The 19877-nt window shown below is 40.9% G+C and overlaps 1 protein-coding gene across 5 annotated transcripts in view; it reads left to right on the top strand.

Annotated features, from left to right (window-relative positions):
- LOC101477089 (protein NLRC3) overlaps positions 1 to 19877 on the top strand; it is a 374972-nt gene that overhangs the window by 344523 nt on the left and 10572 nt on the right. Inside the window, exons 1-3 of one of the 5 annotated variants that reach the window (XM_076880857.1) lie at positions 10418 to 10491; positions 18735 to 18866; positions 18951 to 19052. The exons of the other annotated variants lie outside the window; for them this stretch is intronic. Coding sequence (XP_076736972.1) covers positions 18778 to 18866; positions 18951 to 19052 — 191 coding nt within the window. The 5' untranslated portion in view covers positions 10418 to 10491; positions 18735 to 18777. Of the gene's footprint in view, positions 1 to 10417; positions 10492 to 18734; positions 18867 to 18950; positions 19053 to 19877 lie in introns of those variants that run through there. 5 annotated transcript variants of the gene reach the window in all.

Raw genomic sequence — 19877 nt, 5'->3', positions numbered from 1 at the left:
ATGATCTGTGACAGGGACTGAAAACAAGGTCTTGGGGGAGGCAAGCACAGAATTACTAGAACCAGAGTGAGCCCAGGAGATAAACCCCTTTCAGACTGAGCTAATTGAGTTATATTGCTGATTGTTTCAGACTGAGCTGCTTCAGAAACTCTTTCTGACTGAGAAGCATGAAAATTAGTCTTTGACAGAGCACAAAAAGCCATCTTAGGAAACTCCGGCCATTAACCAGTCTTAGGAAGTTCTGGCTCATCGCCACAAATAGATGCAGGTTCATATACGAAATCTACACGCACAGTTTTATTTTCAGCCAGTTCAGGAGAACAAAAGGATATGTTATTTAGATTTACTGACTCAGCGCTGAGTTACGGGTTCAACACATTCAGACAGAGAAAAAGTCCAGAGGAAAAAAAAACAAAATTACTGTCATTGAGGTGTCAGATAGTCCAGGGTCACAATGTTCAAGGGGAGCTGCACAGTCAAGCTTTGGCTGTGCAGAGATCACAGCTTCAGCAGGCTGAGGCTGGGACAGGAAGCTGAACAAGGAGCGAGGAGGCTGGCTACAGGCACCCCTCAGCTGAGCCGGGTTGGATCCCGGTGGGAGAGTAAAAGGAGGAGCAGGATGTCTGCAGAGAGCCCAGAGAGCCAAGCAAGTTCGGAACGCAAGACTGTGAAAACTAGAACAGGAAACACTGAGATGCAGATGATCGTATTTCTGAGACTGTCCATTCAGTTTGGTACTTATATTATTTTTCAGTCACTTTCCATAAAATAGGACATTAGCAGACTGCCCAAAAATATGTTCAGATTATGTGAATTTTATAAGTTTGAGGTTTGTTCATCTTCAGAGTTTTGAATGCAGAGCTAAAACTTTGGCTCCGTCCTAAAACTCTCCACTAACTCTCCAGAGTCACACAAATTCCTGGTCCTCAGTAATGCTTCATCAGATTTCACTGAAAACAAAGCAGAACTGAACTGTCTTCAGTTCTGACTTCAGCTGTCTAACTGACCTGTTCTCACAGCATTTTAAAATAGAACCGAAAGTCCGGTTAAAATCAGCTCAGATCTGTGCAGTCATGAGCAGAGCTGCTGCTATTTTCAGAGGTTTGTCACAGTTGCACAATAACTGCTTCTGTAGATGAAAGAAGTTCTCTCTTGATAAAGTTTGACTGGGGATGTATTGGCTGACTCACATTTAAGATCAAGATTTAATCTTGCATATTCCAAACGGGAGCTGATATCCTTCCACATCCAGCCAAGCTTTTTAGCCGCTCACAGTTACTTCACATCTGCACCTCTGCAGCTCCTCCTAATGCTGTTTCTGACTGCAGATGAAAGAGTACTGACTATATCAAGCTCAAGTTTTATTTTCATATACAGGTAATGTGGCACATTACTACCGGCAATTAAAATCTTAAGCTCAGAGCCCCACAATTTTTCAGCAAAGAAAAATTACACACAATAGATAAGAGATTGAACTGTACAAATAAATCAAAATTAATATTAATTAAAAGAAATTAGAATAAATAAATGCAGATTATTAAAACTACTGTATATACATATACAATGTGATTGCGCAAAATAAACTGTCCTATATTTCAGTATGGAGTAGAAACTGTCCCTGAATCTGCTGGTTTGGGTATAGATCTTGCTGTACCATGGGAAGGGTGTATGGGTGGGGTGGCTGGGATCAGTGAGGGTCTTCTGAGCCTTCCTCTTACAGCGCTGTGAGTGATGTTTTTAACGAACACCTTTTTATTTAGTGTAATGCACAAACACACCAACAGAGGGCAGTAATATCCCTTCAACATACATTGTAAAATTACTATTACAACAGTGAGTAGAGGTCCTAGATGGCTGGCAGTTCAGAGCTGCTGATACTCTGTGCTGATCTGACCACCCTCCATAGAACAGCTGCCATATCAGCTTATGATACAGCCAGACAGAATACTGTCGATGCTGCATTGATAGAATTTGGTGTGTATTTTGGGATGAATGGCAAACCTGATGTTAATCCACAGGAACCTGAAGCATCTGACATCTCTGTCCCCTCAATATAAATGGGGATTTGCCTCTGCCGTGCAGTCTGTTGTTATCCCGATACCATGATGTCAGGGTTCTTACCTCTGCTCTGTAAGCAGACTCACTGATGGTGGCTGATTTAATGATTTATAGTGTTGAAAGCAGACTACAGATAAAAACAGTGAGAAGCTGAAAATGTCTGTGAAAACAGATGCCAGTTAGTGAGCACATGCTTTGACAGTATGACCTGGGATGTTACCTGGTCCAGAAACCTTATATTCAATTCAATCTCATCAAGGCACTTTATAAGGTAGACCCTACAATAATACATACAGAGAAAACGAACAATCATATTACCCTCTATGAGGAACTGCTTTGGCAACAGTGGAACCCACCCATGTTTTAATTCATGTTGTGGTTGACCAGTAAATACATATTTACTGGTCTCTGGAATATGTGTCACTCTGTATATTATCCTCCACTTTGCTCAATGCAGTGAGAAACTGTTACTGCCCGGTGCAAGTGATAGAAAAGAATGAGTTTCAGAGTGCAGCACACACAACATCATTAGTGAACTTATTTCTGTTTAAAATGAGCTCATTAGTCAAGAGATAACACGGATCCACCACTCTGTGTGCCCACTACCCAAGGAGACACTCCTGACCCTGAGTGCTGCAGGAATGTGGAATATCACTCCTCTGGTGGTGAAGGAACTGGAGGTAGAGAAGGAAATGAACCAGTATATCACTGAAGCTATTTGGGAGCTTTCACCAGAGTCACAAGGTCACATTTGAAACTCTTAGAAATATGGTATCTAACAGATACTTACTCTGGATGGCAGGGTCTTGGCCTCCAGTAAGACTTGGAGAGTTGTTCCATGTGGATATTAAATAAATACGTAGGACTGATTTCTTCCTTTGGTGCACTAGTCTGCTGATTATCTCTTGATAATGTCACCCTTTCAAATCCAAATCAGTCCCAATAGTCAATCCTATATTTATTAGCATAGAAAAGAGAAATTACAGAGTAATATTACAATCAAGAAACATGGAACCGATGTTTGATTATGTGCCTCCATAGGTTCCTTACCATGGTCCAGACATTTGCATGTTACCAATTCTAAATTGTCCATAGTCCTGAATGGTTGTATGTCTTTCTGGCAACCTGTCTATGGGGCTAGAACAATGCCGTCTTAAAATGAAACTGAAAAAAAAATTACAGGTTCAAACAGCGATGTCTTTTTCTCAAGTGAAACTGAATTTGTCCAGTCTGGGAAAACACAGGTTACCCGTGGAATGTCCTTTTATCAAAAAACATTTGTTGACTTTTCACCACTATTTGTCCCGCTAGAAGCTAAACATGTACAGACATGTTTGGACATGAGCCCATTCATGCTCCCCTCCAGACCCGTCACGTTTGCTAGTTCCTTGTTAATGAAACTGAATATTTTGTGGTGCTTAAGGTTTGCGACAATAGTGATATATTGAGTTTGATGTAATCTTTAAAACATAGTTGTTTAAGTAAGAGACAATTTATTATTTAATTCTGTTTTATCATGTGTGACAATTATTTTGGTCTTCAGTGTGAGTTTATACAAAGTGGAAATATTTTGTTAAAGATGATCTGGATGGATGATATTTAATGTTGCTTTATCCTGGCACTATAGAAAATAAAGCCTTATGGGAGTATAACTATTTAAGTTAGACAATGTTGCTGTTGTGGAGTGGAAGACCTATGCAGTGAAGTTTTTCTGTCTGTATGGAAAAAAGGAGACGAGGACACTTGGAATGTATCCTTTACCAAAATAAAAATCTTATGGCCACCATTTCTTCTGTGAAAAGCTCGACATGCACGGACATTAATATGTGTACACTCCCCTCAGAACTGGCATGTTTGCTCGTTCGTGTCCTTGATAACTAAACTCAGAATTTTATGAATCTAAATGTTTAGAGACACTGGTGAGGTACTGACCTATGTGTTTCTTTGAAATGTAGACGTTTAATTCTAGGCTACATCTCCTATTGAGTCTGTTTGTCATATGAATAAGAATCAGAATACTTTATTGATCCCTAGGGGAAATTATGTTGGTTACGGTGCTCCAGTATAAACAGTAAAAAAGAAAGTAAGAAAAAGTAAGTAGGGCTGGGCAATATGGCCTAAAATCCATATTGCCGTATAATTTGAAGCATGTGCGGTAACAATATATATCGCGATATATTATTTTCTTCTGTATACCGTATTTTCTGCACTATAAAGCACACTTAAAATCCTTTAATTTTCTCAAAAATCGTCAGTACGCCTTATAATCCGGCGTACCTTATGTATGAATTCTGGTTGTGCTTACTAACCTCAAACAGATTTTATGTGGTACACGGCGCTAAAAAATCTGTCAAAAATGTTTTAGTATGACTTTGGTAAGCTACCAAGCCGCACTACTTGATGGACTGTCAGAGCGTTATAACTATCGTAGTCAGGAGCCTCGCAGAGTAACCTGGGTACAAAACTCCGTCCCTTCAGGTCCCAAAGTCAAACGAACACTGCGACACACTGAGAGTTAAAAACTGTCTAAATTCTTTCATCTTTAATAACATTGCTGCTTTACCAGGTGTAACAATGAAGTTTGCCATCCAGGCGTCAATGAAAACACAATTTATTACATTTAACAGAGTTAAACTTGTACCATATAAGGAGTTGTTTATATCGAAACTGTGTGACGTGTGAAGTACCAAAATAACACCATATCAGACACATATTGAGCTTCTAATGTTAGAGTTTCTGCAACTGGCTTTGGGCTGTGCAGTAGTGATGGGATTTCCGGCTCTTTTTAGAGATCCGCTCTTTCGGTTCGGCTCACTAAAAAGAGCCGGCTCTTTCGGCTCCGAACCGGCTCTTTAGGTTCTTTTGTTGCTTTAATTAATTTATTATTAACAATACTATAAAATTGTGCACAAAAGGAATTACTAACGTAAAAAAAAGTGGTTTTATTTATATATGTTTATATATAAATATAAAACACATTTCTAGCATGAACTGAACTTCCAAAGCAGAGCTACTAGATCACTTAAATTACACAATTGAAAGCATGTGTGTATTGTTTGTGTATTTATACACAGGAACTCATATATATTCAAATAATTTAAAAAAAAGTTCATTTACCTGTTATTACCACACACCTAATCCGGTCGTTGGTACTTGCTGGCTTCTGTAGCCACAAGATAACAAAAGCTCCACACTGCGCCCAGCATCCTGGAGCACTTCTGTTGTCTTTTGTACGTGTTTTGAGTTTTATGTGCTTCTGAGTTTTTACGTGTTTTTACATGTTTTGGAGTTTGTACGTGCTTTGTCTGTAGGGGCCACCGTAAATATACTTTTATTTATTCACTCCACAAAAAATGTAATAAATAAATCATATAATACAAAAATCAACTATTCACATTTCAACTTTTAACTATTTAAATTTTCTGCTTTTTCCTTTTACAAATTTAAAGTGAAACAACACAAAACACTGCAAACCACAACACAATTAAATATAAATTATAATATGAAAACAAAAAGAACATGCACATTCTCTGTCATATGGGCCCGCATGAATAAACTTTCTGAATCCTTTATCATCTGCAACTGAAAATAGTTGTGGATGATTACTATACCTTTCTAATGTGACGTTGTCCCTGGCTCTCTCTCTCCCTCTGGCTCTGTTCCTGTGCTACTGCGAGTGTAACTACCGCCCCTCCCCCCTCTGCCCAGCATAAAGCACAAGACTCGCGTGCAGAGTGAAGCGGGAAAAAAGTGCGAGAGAGAGGGTGAGAGAAAGAAAAGAGAAAAACCAAACCCCCCCCCCCCCCCCCCCCCCCCCCCCCAAAAAAAAAAAAAAAAAAACCACGTGACGGCTCGCGATAAGGAGCCTGCTCGCGTCGTTCACTTCAAAGAGTCGGATCTCAGAGCCATTTCATTCGCGAATGACCCATCACTACTGTGCAGGGCTCTCTCTTCCAGAAGATGATTGAATAAAAAATTATAAATGTTTTGACCACTCCTGGGTCAGGCAACACTATAGATCAACTTACCTCAGAATATATAAAACATATAAACAGTTACAGCAATATGATGCAACAAACACAGCAGCTACTGATCCAAAATACTCAAAGCTTCATAGAACTGAAACCAACATTTATTTTTAGCTCCATTCTGCTGCTGATACATACTTTAGGTTTCTGAATATTACACTTGTTGCTGCCTTTCATAGTGTGTAGCTTGAAGGCCCTGAGTACTTTCTCCCACACTGGAAACACTGGGATGATAAAATTATTTGAACATTACCTGATAAGACTGATTCAGGACAGACAGTTAGTTATTTTAAACTTTCCTAGCAGTCCTTCACAAACAGGGAACAGTCTGTCTATTCTCTCCATCTGTCAGCTGCTGCTGGCTCTTCCTCCTCCTCTTCCTCACACACTGCTGAGTTTGTCCTGGTGGATCATCAGGGGTGCAAAGCCTCACAGATTATGTGCAGCAGTGGGTCCCTCAGTCTGTCCTCACTCTGGACACTTGCAGTCGTCACACATGGAAATCAAATGTGTGATAAGCTGCAGGATTCAAACACAAGTGTAACTTATAAACACATGTTCATACTTTTATTCCACAATCAGAGAGAAAGAAACAGAGAGAGAGTGCAGGACAGACAGACAGGTGACAGTCTCAGGTGTACACACTGCTACACAACAGCACAGAGAAGCAGGATTTAGTGTTTGTGTTATTACGAGACAAGAAGAGTTCCAGATGGTACAGTGGACACACGTGTGACTCCTGTGATTAAAGCATCTTTCTTTCAGCTTAACGAGTGAACCGTCAGCTCGTTCAAACACACGTTAAAGTCCGTTTGGCTCGACACCACCGAACAGAGGCAGCAATATAACACAGCTAACATTAACAGTGCAGTGAATCCTGCTTGTGCCGTGATGTTCAGGACTGCAAACCGAGCAGCATCACTGACTTTCAGCTTGTTGTGTTTGTGGATATATGACTGACTTTAATTATCCATGAAATCATCACATTCTCTGTAAGATTAAGGTCGACTACATATACAGTCAGCCACCGATTGTGCAAGTTCCCCCACTTAAAATGATGACAGAGGTCAGTAATTTGCACCAGAGGTACACTTCAACTGTGAGAGACAGAATGTGAAAAAAAAAATCCATGAATCCACATGGTAGGATTTGTAAAGAATTTATTGGTAAATCAGGGTGGAAAATAAGTATTTGGTCAATAACAAAAATACAACTCAATACTTTGTAATATAACCTTTGTTGGCAATAACAGAGGTCAAACGTTTACTATAGGTCTTTACCAGGTTTGCACACACAGTAGCTGGTATTTTGGCCCATTCCTCCATGCAGATCTTCTCGAGAGCAGTGATGTTTTGGGGCTGTCGCTGAGCAACACGGACTTTCAACTCCCGCCACAGATTTTCTATGGGGTTGAGGTCTGGAGACTGGCTAGGCCACTCCAGGACTTTCAAATGCTTCTTACGGAGCCACTCCTTTGTTGCCCGGGCGGTGTGTTTTGGATCATTGTCATGTTGGAAGACCCAGCCTCGTTTCATCTTCAAAGTTCTCACTGATGGAAGGAGGTTTTGGCTCAAAATCTCACGATACATGGCCCCATTCATTCTGTCCTTAACACGGATCAGTCGCCCTGTCCCCTTGGCAGAAAAACAGCCCCATAGCATGATGTTTCCACCCCCATGCTTCACAGTAGGTATGGTGTTCTTGGGATGCAACTCAGTATTCTTCGTCCTCCAAACACGACGAGTTGAGTTCATACCATACCGCTATGAATTGTGGGATATATGGGACCACGAAGCGTGCACTGGACCACGCTTGATATTTGGGGAAATCAACGGCGCATTTGGAGTATGCATTTGAAGTACACTTCGAATTGGGACTGCCCTTGTTGCGTGGCGGTGACGTAATCGCACTCAAAATGCGTACTTCAAGCGTGCGGTCTCTTAATTGGGACACAGCCTGGGAGACAGCTTTATCCATCAGGTGTCAGGATGCTGAATTATCTCCCTGGCCTGTCCCTCTCAACTATCACACACACATGAACTCATCTCCCTTTTTTTTTTTTTTTTTTTTAAACTGAGGTCACAACTGTCACGTCACAGTTCATTCATCTCACCCCTCAAACCACCCATTACATGCATATGAACTCTTGCCAACAAACACTGTTGTGTATATCCATCCATCCATTTGCTTCTGCTTATCCTTTCCAGGGCTGTGGGGGGTGCTGGAGAGACTGCTCTCCTAAAGGTTTTAAATGATCTTAGATGTAACTGGGACTCCCAAAAGCTCTCAGTCCTGGTGCTACTGGATCTGAGCGCAGCCTTTGATACAGTAGACCACACTATTCTTTTAAACAGACTGAAACACATGGTGGGCGTCTCTGGTGCTGTACACAACTGGTTCACTTCCTATCTCTCAGACAGAACTTTTATGGTGAATATGGATACATGCTCCTCTAAGATCCATAAAATGACATGTGGTGTGCCTCAAGGGTCGGTTCTAGGCCCTGTACTTTTTAATTTGTATATGCTCCCTCTCGGCAGTGTCATCAGGAGGCATGGAGTGAACGTCCACAGTTATGCTGATGACACTCAGCTGTACACCTCCGTGTCTCCTGATGACACCGGACCAGTGGATGCCCTTTTTAACTGTATTTTAGATATAAGATCTTGGATGGCAGAAAACTTTTTACAGCTTAACCAGGACAAGACTGAAGTTTTAATCGTCGGTCCCGAGGCTCAGAGAGAGAAACTCTTGTCTAAATTAGAGGCATTTTCGCTATGTCCTTCGCTACCAGTGAAAAACCTGGGTGTTATTTTTGACTCTGAGCTTGGTTTTATCCCACATATTAAACATGTAACCAAAATTGGATTTTATCATCTAAAAAATATAGCCAGAGTCCGCCCTATTCTCTCTCGGGCCAACACGGAGATGCTGATGCATGCTTTTATTACCAGTCGCATTGATTACATTGATGCCCTGCTCTCTGGTCTCCCCAAAAAGAATATTTCACCTTTACAACTTTTACAAAACTCTGCAGCTCGTGTGCTGACGAAGACCAGAGGGCGGGCCCACATTACACCGGTTTTAGAATCGCTGCATTGGCTCCCCGTGTGTTTCAGGATCGATTTTAAAGTTCTTTTACTGGTTTTTAAATGTCTTAATGGTCTTGGGCCTTCTTATCTCTCAGATCTGCTTTTACCATACGAACCCTCGCGGACCCTGAGGTCCTCTGGTACTGGCCTTTTGATTGTCCCTAAAGTCAGGACACATACTCACGGAGAGGCAGCTTTTCAGTGGTATGGTCCTCGTCTGTGGAACAGCCTGCCGGAGGAGCTCAGGGCTGCAGAGAACGTACATGTTTTTAAGAACAGGCTCAAGACCACCTTTTTAATTTAGCTTTCACCTAACGTTTATTTATTTTATGCTTATTTATTATATCTTGTTATTCTATTTACATTATTAATTTAGGTTTTACCTAATATTTATTGATATTTTTCTTCTTTTTTTTTAACTTCTTACGCTATTTATATTTATATTGCATTCCATTCTTATTTATTTTATCTTTTTATCCTGTATATATTCTTATTGCATCATATGTCCAGTGTTTCCTAGGAGGGGGCTCTCTGCACCGGGGCTGTGATCGACCGTGGCTGCTGGGTCTCTGGGGGTCCTCTCAGCCTGGCTGGGGGGCTCCTTTGCCTCCCTCCTGCTGTGTGCCCAGCCTGGAGGCTGCGGTCTGTGACCGGCTCCCGGTGCAGACGGCTCCCTGTTATAGTGTTTCCTCACCTGGCTCATGTGTGCCCAGTCCAATTTTACTCTTTAAGTGTGTGTACCATGCACTTTGTGCTACATTTTTGTATGAAAAGTGTTTTATGAATAAAGTTTGATTGATTGATTGATTGATTGATTGATTGATTGGAGCCTATCCCAGCTGTCTTAGGGCGAGAGGCAGGGTACACCCTGGACAGGTCGCCAATCTGTCGCAGGGCCAACACACAGGGACAGACAACCATTCGCACTCACATTCACTCACGCATTCACTCACGCATTCACACCTATGGGCAATTTGGATTAACCAATTAACCTATCCCCACAAGCTGTTGTGTATATAAGATTTTTAATTTTAATTTTATTCTTTCTTTCTTTTCTTTCCTGTTTACAATCTGTGCATATGGTTTAGAACAAGGTTTCATGTCTTCACATGTCAACATTTGAACTTTACTTCTTCCTGAGCCAGTCTGAGCAGTCAAACTGCATAATTTTAAACCAGCACATGAAGGTGTGGCCCTCTCACACTCTTCAGGTAGAGTCCCTCCTCGTTCCAGGAAGCAGCTCACCTGTGTGTCTGTGATTAGTGTCCTGGTGTGGAGTGGAGCTTGTTGTTGTGTCTCTGTTTAAAGAAACTGTAAGTTTGCTTTGTTTCCTCCTTTAACAGTTTGTCTTTCGCACACAAACTTTACTGTTTGTTTCTGCTATGTGATGTTTGGACCAGATGTTCATCTCTTATTTCAGGAAATACTATGATCACTCTCGTGTTTGAAGAAAAATCCACATGATTATAGATTATTGATTGTGCAACTCTGCACTGAAATATTTGTTACTCTGATGAACAGTTTTAACTGATCTCCTGAGCCCCAATGCACCCAGTAATGGGGGCAAATGGGGTGAACTGCCGTTTAACTCTCCACAACGTCAAGTCTTTTATGCAAATTTCGACATGTGTGGTATCCACAGAAACCTCAGAATCTTAGCATAAAGCTCATAAAAACAATTTCTACAAGCAAAAACAAGCAACAATTAAAAGAGGAGTCATGCAATTGCGCAAAAGTTCTCTAAATACAAACGGAGCGACAAACTAACCCGCCCTCATGTAAACAGGTAAACAATGCCCGGTTAGCAAGCAGAGCTGTAATTTTCAACAGACTCAGATCATTATTCACTGAATGTTTAGAACCACTACCATCAAGAATGACCATTTTAAGACCAGTGACAGACATGTGACTGGATTGCAAAAAGGAGAAACAAATCTACCTTCTAGTACCAGGTAAGATGGACATTTCCTTGGGGTTCCGTTGGTGCTGAATTCTGCTTCCTGATAAAAAGAAGCCTTTTTCTGACATTGCGTAGACACTCCTCCAGAAATTAATTTGCTGGCCTATGAGTTCTGCAAGGGCTGAACCACACATCCCGTAATTTTTAAACAAATGAAAGAGGTCAGTAAAGTAAGATTTTCAGGGTTTTTATCGGTTTTCAGCGTTATTTTGTTATCGTTTTGATCGTTAACTTGGTTTTCCTGGGTCTTTTCACGTGGGTTATGTGTAGAGGCTAAGCCTACGCTTGAAGCCACTGAGGTGGTCGTTAACGGGGGTGACGCGATGTCACTGGTATGCATGAATTAAGTTAACAGTCCAATAAATCTAGCAGTATGTATCTTGTCCTTTTTTGGTCTTTATTCTGTATCGACTTAGCATAACAGCGCAACGGTCACAAACTGTTTGCCTTCTTAATGACACACCTGACGCCGATTACGTGCGTCTACCTTAAATACCTTTACATTACATAATCAAAACAGAAAAAGGTGACCTCTAGTGACCACATAAGGTATTAACCCAAGAATGGCTCCTACATTATGAATAAATCTTCTTTTTTTTGGTACCGGTACTAGTTTTATTTTGTTGTATTTATCCGCGACACATTAAAGGCCGGTCCGTCAAAATATTGTCGGGCATAAACCGGTCCGTGGCGCAAAAAAGGTTGGAGACCGCTGACTTAGATGACTGACATAATGTGTATACATCTTTTAAAATTATGGAAATTGAGGACATACAAACCGTATATTTATTTTTATAATCACAATGACATTCAGTATACTGATTGAAAAACTGACCAGCATTCAGGTTTAATTGAAGTGTAGATATTTACATATCCTGTACCACGGCAGTCCTTTAAACATAGACACTGATCTACTATTGATGATGCCAAAACTTTATTCTTGACTCTTATTGGCTTTATTCCTAAAGTTGGGCTGCAAGCAAAAACAGTTGAATCCAATAAAATTGGACAAACAAAAACTTTACTTTTCTATAGATTTCTTGTAAAATAAACAAATACAAAGACCAGAAGCTTTGGAAAAAAAAATAAACCAAACATCTTTGACTGGCCCCGTTTGTTTACATCACCCCAGTGCACACACTTTAGGAGCTGCCAATGGAGTTATTTTACTTGGGCCAGCACAGCGCAATGTCCCTGACGTTCTGACCAAGAAGCCCAAATGTCTCACACACACACATACACACACGCAGGCACACACACGCAGGCACACACACACACACACACACACACAGACCGGCCCACCATTATTGGAAAAATCATAAAGCCTTTGAATGAAAACAAACACTGTTGTGACAGTGATGTACACTGTTCTGATGGTATATATGCATCAATCTATCAATCGTTTGTTGTAAGATTCAGATAATTATTTATTAAAAACTAGACATTTTAAAACGGAATAAGAAAGAAAAGTATGTCTTTGTGCCCCCTTTCCCTGTTAATGCCCTACCTGCCCCCCTGGCAAAACTTTGCTAGATCCGCCCCTGCACAGTTACCAGCTGTCACCTACCTAAAAAGGATCCTGGGGTTATTTGTCTTTCAGAAACAGTTCATAACTTCCCTTCAACTCATTCATGTCACCTAAAAGGTAAACCTGTTTCTCCATCACAGCTCTGATGATTCAGTAAGGACATCTCCTGGTTTCATCTTCATGTTTCCCTCTCACCACATATCCAAACCATATCATGACCAGCAGGTTTACAGCTGTGGCTCCAGCAAACATCAGCTGATACTAGAAATTAATATTAAATAAATTCTAACAACAGCTGATCAAGCTTAAACGTGCTGCTGTTGTTTAGCGCGACATCCGCTGGTTTCCTCTTTCGGCGCAAAGTGAGCGATAAACAAACAAGAGAGCCGATCAGCTGATCACTGATCAGTTTTCATGATTGAAGTAGAAACAGGAGAGGGAGGGGGGAGAATGAGAGAAGAAGAGGCAGCTGTGCAGCAAAGACACAGAATAACTCCAGCGTAATATTTTCGCGTAATATTTTCTCTGAATACCAGACGGGACGTTTGGCAACTCTAATAACTTATGAACAAAATAAAGTTCAACATCATTAACTTCATAGCACCCACCCAGCTGTATAGAAACTCCGTCATGCTAGCTAGCACGCAGTACGGAAAAAGTCAGAATAACGAAAATAAACTCCACCTAAACTTGGTTTATATCTGACCCAGAGAGACTGCAGGTCATAACTTCTTACCTGAAGTTCAGTTCACACTTGGACCGGCGGCCGCCTCGGGTCTCTTTTCCTTCTGCGTCCCTTTTCCTTCATCCACCTGCTGGCCTCCACCACTTGCTAATGTTACTGAATCTGTGGAAGCTCCGCGATAGCCACCACACGAAGTAACGAGTAACGAGCCTATCTAAATCCCAGTAACGACTAACGCGTTCCTGATTTTGGCATAATAACTAGTTACCGTGCTCGTTACCACAATAATAACGTAGTTACTGTAACGCGTTACTTAATAACGTGTTAGTCCCAACACTGCTTATAACTGATTCAGTTTATGTACAAGAAATACTCACTTTTCTCTATAGCGCTCCATTAAGTGTAAAATAAGTATCCAGATCCTCCATCTTTCATTTATGGATAAATGCTGGTGTTCTTCAAGACTGGCAACCAAAGATATCCCCCTCAGGTGAACCTCATGGATGTTCTAAAGTTAAATAATTAAATTGAAAACATTTTTAATGTTAATTTTAGAATATTGAACCTACTTGTGATGGCTGCAGTTCCAGCCACACAGTGCTAATATCTACGAAACATCAGTGTTACAATAGAGGCTTAACCATAACTCTAAACTTACATTTTCCTTTCTTTAAATATAAATTTAATTTACAGGCTAATAAAAAACTTGTTTTGGTTTAGTATTAATATACTCATACAATCACATAATACTCTATCCTGAAATACAGTGGGGCAAAAAAAGTATTTAGTCAGCCACCGATTGTGCAAGTTCCCCCACCTAAAATGATGACAGAGGTCAGTAATTTGCACCAGAGGTACACTTCAACTGTGAGAGACAGAATGTGAAAAAAAAAATCCATGAATTCACATGGTAGGATTTGTAAAGAATTTATTCGTAAATTAGGGTGGAAAATAAGTATTTGGTCAATAACAAAAATACAACTTAATACTTTGTAACATAACCTTTGTTGGCAATAACAGAGGTCAAACGTTTACTATAGGTCTTTACCAGGTTTGCACACACAGTAGCTGGTATTTTGGCCCATTCCTCCATGCAGATCTTCTCGAGAGCAGTGATGTTTTGGGGCTGTCGCCGAGCAACACGGACTTTCAACTCCCGCCACAGATTTTCTATGGGGTTGAGGTCTGGAGACTGGCTAGGCCACTCCAGGACTTTCAAATGCTTCTTACGGAGCCACTCCTTTGTTGCCCGGGCGGTGTGTTTTGGATCATTGTCATGTTGGAAGACCCAGCCTCGTTTCATCTTCAAAGTTCTCACTGATGGAAGGAGGTTTTGGCTCAAAATCTCACGATACATGGCCCCATTCATTCTGTCCTTAACACGGATCAGTCGTCCTGTCCCCTTGGCAGGAAAACAGCCCCATAGCATGATGTTTCCACCCCCATGCTTCACAGTAGGTATGGTGTTCTTGGGATGCAACTCAGTATTCTTCTTCCTCCAAACACAACGAGTTGAGTTTATACCAAAAAGTTCTGCTTTGGTTTCATCTGACCACATGACATTCTCCCAATCCTCTGCTGTATCATCCATGTGCTCTCTGGCAAACTTCAGACGGGCCTGGACATGCACTGGCTTCAGCAGCGGAACACGTCTGGCACTGCGGGATTTGATTCCCTGCCGTTGTAGTGTGTTACTGATGGTGACCTTTGTTACTTTGGTCCCAGCTCTCTGCAGGTCATTCACCAGGTCCCCCCCGTGTGGTTCTGGGATCTTTGCTCACCGTTCTCATGATCATTTTGACCCCACGGGATGAGATCTTGCGTGGAGCCCCAGATGGTGGGAGATTATCAGTGGTCTTTTATGTCTTCCATTTTCTGATGATTGCTCCCACAGTTGATTTTTTCACACCAAGCTGCTTGCCTATTGTAGATTCACTCTTCCCAGTCTGGTGCAGGTCTACAATACTTTTCCTGGTGTCCTTCGAAAGCTCTTTGGTCTTGGCCATGGCGGAGTTTGGAGTCTGACTGTTTGAGGCTGTGGACAGGTGTCTTTTATACAGATGATGAGTTCAAACAGGTGCCATTCATACAGGTAACGAGTGAGGGACAGGAAAGCTTCTTACAGAAGACGTTACAGGTCTGTGAGAGCCAGAGATTTTCCTTGTTTGAGGTGACCAAATACTTATTTTCCACCCTGATTTACCAATAAATTCTTTACAAATCCTACCATGTGGATTCATGGATTTTTTTTTTTCACATTCTGTCTCTCACAGTTGAAGTGTACCTCTGGTGCAAATTACTGACCTCTGTCATCATTTTAGGTGGGGGAACTTGCACAATCGGTGGCTGACTAAATACTTTTTTGCCCCACTGTAAGTGCGCACATTTTAGTTTACACTGTTATGTATGTATGATTTAATCTTTCTTTGTTTTCCGTGTTACTTCAGTGGCAGCTGCTCCCAGTCCCTTGGTCGATTAGCCAAGCGGTAGAAAATGGGTGGAGAAAGCCTATATGGAGACCTGCAAATTGGGTCATACGACAATTCTGGATCATGGGGGGGGGTGGAATTTGTTATGTTAGTTTTAGTTGGTTTTTGTGTTTTCTACACCTTTCTGTGTTTTGTTTTTGTTGGCCGATCAGCTAAGTTTCCCTTTTTTTTTTGTTTAGGTAGGTTAGTTTGTTTGAGTTGGTAGTATTGTTTCTTGCCAGCTTTTCTAGCAACAAAGAGGTCTGTCACTTTGAACTCTTTTTATGGGCTCAAGTTTTTGAATTCTCTGTATAATTTTACAAAGATAGTTTTGGGGTAAAAAAAAAGAAGAAACAAACTTTTTTTGCACTGCCTGACATTCCTTCACTGCTCGGTCCATCACAATACTCAAAAGTTAGCAAGGATAGCATTTCTCATTTTTAATCAGTAATTGTTATTTACTAGCTAGTCTTAAATGACTGTTCAGTACAGAAATGAAGCCCAACAATCATGTTTTACAGTCCTGTGGTCTCAGCCTCAGATGCTTATTAAATCACACAAAGCTCATGTAGAAACAAATGAACAAAATATGTTTTCCTTCATTTTTGTCAAACAAAGCTGTATGAAACATTTCCAGCTGTTAGTGTCATGGTTGCTAGGCAACCTATTTCACAAGCCTACAAGCCTCGCACTTCCGGCCTTAGCGGTCTTTGAGTACGCGGCCCTTGAGGACTGTTGAGGCTGTGTACTTTAAGGCTGCCGAACCTGAATTGGGATACAGCCATAGAGTAGCTAGCACTGCCTCCATCTGTGAAGAGCAGATTAGCTGTATACTGAGCAGGGTCCGAGTGCAGCCAACATTCTCACCCCCGGCCAGGTTAACCCTTTAACGACTTAGCCTTGTGTGTTGACTAAGAACCAAAAGGCTTAATACAAATGATATGTACAAGGCATTAAATTAGTGTTTTTTTATTTTACTTTGATTACATTTAAACTTTGGAGTGGCTGACCCTAAATATTGGGGGTGGCAGTATAAATACTCAACATGCTGTTGCCATCACTTTTTCATTAGTAGGAAGCAAGCTAAGTGCAGGGAAGTGCAGGGATGATTTAATCAGTTTGTTCTTAAGCAGCAGACATTCAGGTTTTCCTTGTCTTTATGTTGTGATGAACACTTTGACTCCTGCTGCCAGACTCTTAAGGTTTTATGTTTATTTTGTACTTTGTCTTCTTAATCAGTGGAATTTTCTTCTTTTACTGTTTGATGCTTTTAATCATTTTTAGTTGGTCAGTGTGTGGTTTATTGTGTTTCTTGCATAGCCTTCCATTGACGTCTTTGGATTTTTTATTAAACATTTTGAAATGTTTTCAGTCTCAATGAAGGCCCGCTTAAAGTCATTTGAGTTAGTTGTGCTGAATTTGGCCACAAACCTCTGCTGGATAATGCCAGCAATATTGCGTTAAATATGTTTATATCTGCCCCTCAATAACTAAAGAATGTGTAAAGTGCAGAAACAAACCCTAATACTTGTGTTTAATCTATTTCAAATTGAGTTTTCAAAGAAGAAAAAAGTTGATTGGAACGAAGTTTGAATTACTTGGTTAATGTTCACAGACAGACACACACATACTCAGACATGAGGAAATGTTCAGTTAAACATTCCTTTGAGTTGAGGCATCACAGAAAGTAATGGAGCAGAACAGGACGTCAGACTGTTATTTAATATGTTCAAAACAACTATGTGTGATTTGGATTAATATGTAAATCAAACAAACCACTGATCTGTGTTAATGTTTATACAGTCCTGTTAAATAACATAATGATGCTTTTCAATGCTCAGGTGTGCTTCAAACTAAAACTATGCTGCATGCAGTTACATCTTTTTTCTAGTTTGATGATCTATAATCACATCCACATGATTATAGATTATTAAGTGACTGGAATCAAACAATTTGATGAACAAGTGATGTTTTATTAATTTATTTGTAATACAAACTGTTTTGTGTTTTTATTTCTCAGAAGGAAATGGTCATCTCTCTATTTGAAGTGATACAAAGCTGTATGCTGCCATTTCCTGTTGGTTGTTTTAAAATAAAATGACTAATGTTGGTAATGTTGGTTTGGTTTAGCTGCAGGGCAGATGTGACAAATGATGCTGCACAGTCTCAGTGTTCATGTGTCAGCCAGACAGTGTGAGAGAGAAAATTATGTTTTTTTTTTATCAGTGTACAACCAAACTGCTTCAAAATTTACATTCACAGTGAAGCTTGACACAAAAAGCCTTTCCACATAAATAGCTTGTTGAAATTTCACTCAAAGAGCAGTGTTTATTCCTATAAGTGTTTTTTTTCCAGCATTTACTAGAATATTTTTAGCAAAAGTGTGTGTATTTCTACTGAAAGGTGATGTGTAGTTTTTCCACCTCTGGTCAGCGGTGTGTGTGTGTATGAAGTGTTGTCTGTCTCACACATGACACAAGGACACTTTGATGAACTCAGAAAGAACTGCCAGCCATGGGATATGTTTGAGAGCTTCACAAATGGTAAGATGTATATGTGACAGGACTGCAGTTGGGGACTTGAAATGTTTCTGTAACAGTGCCAGCTCAGGGCCAAGGCAAGAAGCCCAACTAGAAAGCCCGTCTTAAGTATTTCCAGATGTGAGCAGTTAGGCGACAGCGTGTGTAAACATAAATGTCGAGGAGTTTGTCCTTTGTCTTTATTCTGTTGCACAAACTGGACTAAATGTTCCTCATTGTCTCCCTCCTCAGCTAAACCCCCATTATAGCAGGTTGGCAACCTGTCCAGGGTGTACCCTACCTCTAGCCCTATGAATAGGCTCCAGCCCCCCCCCCTAACCCTTAAAAGGATAAGTGAGAGAATGTATGGATGAATAATTTGTGTTTCCTCCGCAGGTGAAGGTAGAAGGTGTGTGTGAGCTGATGTGATTTCAGTAGCATGGATCAGTGTGAGGACAGAGAGGAGGGAGCCCCTCCCTCTAAAAGCACTCTGTGTGGGGAACATGAGAGCCAGACCAAAGCTCAGAGGTGAGATGACCATCTCTAACTGTCCATGACTCTTCTCCATGTCACAGCTCAGCACTCACATCACTGCTGCATCATTATTCACAGGAACCAGCCTGGACCTGAACCCACCTCTGTGTCCTTACACAGTGACTGGTCTAAAGAGGACCCCATTTATTTTAATGTCCATCCTGTATCTGCTGCAGAGAGGTGAGCTGTTAGTAACGTGAACTCTTTTATATAACTGTTTGATGTTGCTGGATATAAACTGCAGTGCAAACACATCATTCCCTCAATCCCATTTAAACTGTATGTTAAACAGCAACAGGACGTAGGTGCTCTTGCAGTTTTCCCCATTGCTTGTCTTGAATCTTGCTGATGGGGTTCAGACCTATGCAGAATCGCAGTGGGGACAGACCGTCTCTTTCGTAAATTCCCATTTGCTGGTGTTTTGCCCCTCAGGTATTTCTGCCAATTACTTTCTGTATGTATTATTGTAAGGTCTACCTTACAATATAAAGTGCCTTGAGGCGACTGTTGTTGCGATTTGGCACTGTATAACTAAAATTGAAATTGAATTGAAATTTCTTTCTCCCCCTCGTGTATTGAGCCATGTTTCGTTTCATCTTAGCTGCTGTGACACTTGGTTCAAGCCCAACAAGCTTCACCGAAGCTTCCATGGTGTGCTGAGGCAGGTCATTGGTCAATAGTTGTGATTGGTCCCTTCTGGGTATCCTTGGTGATCTGAACTGTCCAGCCTTCATTTAGCCACTCTGCGTGGCTCTTGTCAGTTAGCATCAGGTTTGTTTGTGCAGCTCATGGAGTTTAGTCAGCTTCAGCCAGTAGGTGTGAATCATGTCAGGACCTGGTGCTGTCCAACTCTTCATACTGGATACTTTTTCATGGATTTCTGCCACTTTAATGGTTAAAGGATCTTGTTCAGGAAAGTTGCTGTGTTTTGCTCTTAGATCCACTAGCAGCTGACCTTTTTTGTTATGGGTTGCATCCTTTCTGATATGCTCATCTAGTATCATT

This window comes from Maylandia zebra, unplaced genomic scaffold, assembly GCF_041146795.1.
Source record: "Maylandia zebra isolate NMK-2024a unplaced genomic scaffold, Mzebra_GT3a scaffold01, whole genome shotgun sequence".
Taxonomy (NCBI): Eukaryota; Metazoa; Chordata; class Actinopteri; order Cichliformes; family Cichlidae; genus Maylandia; species Maylandia zebra.
This window is presented reverse-complemented; position numbering and strand designations above follow the sequence as displayed.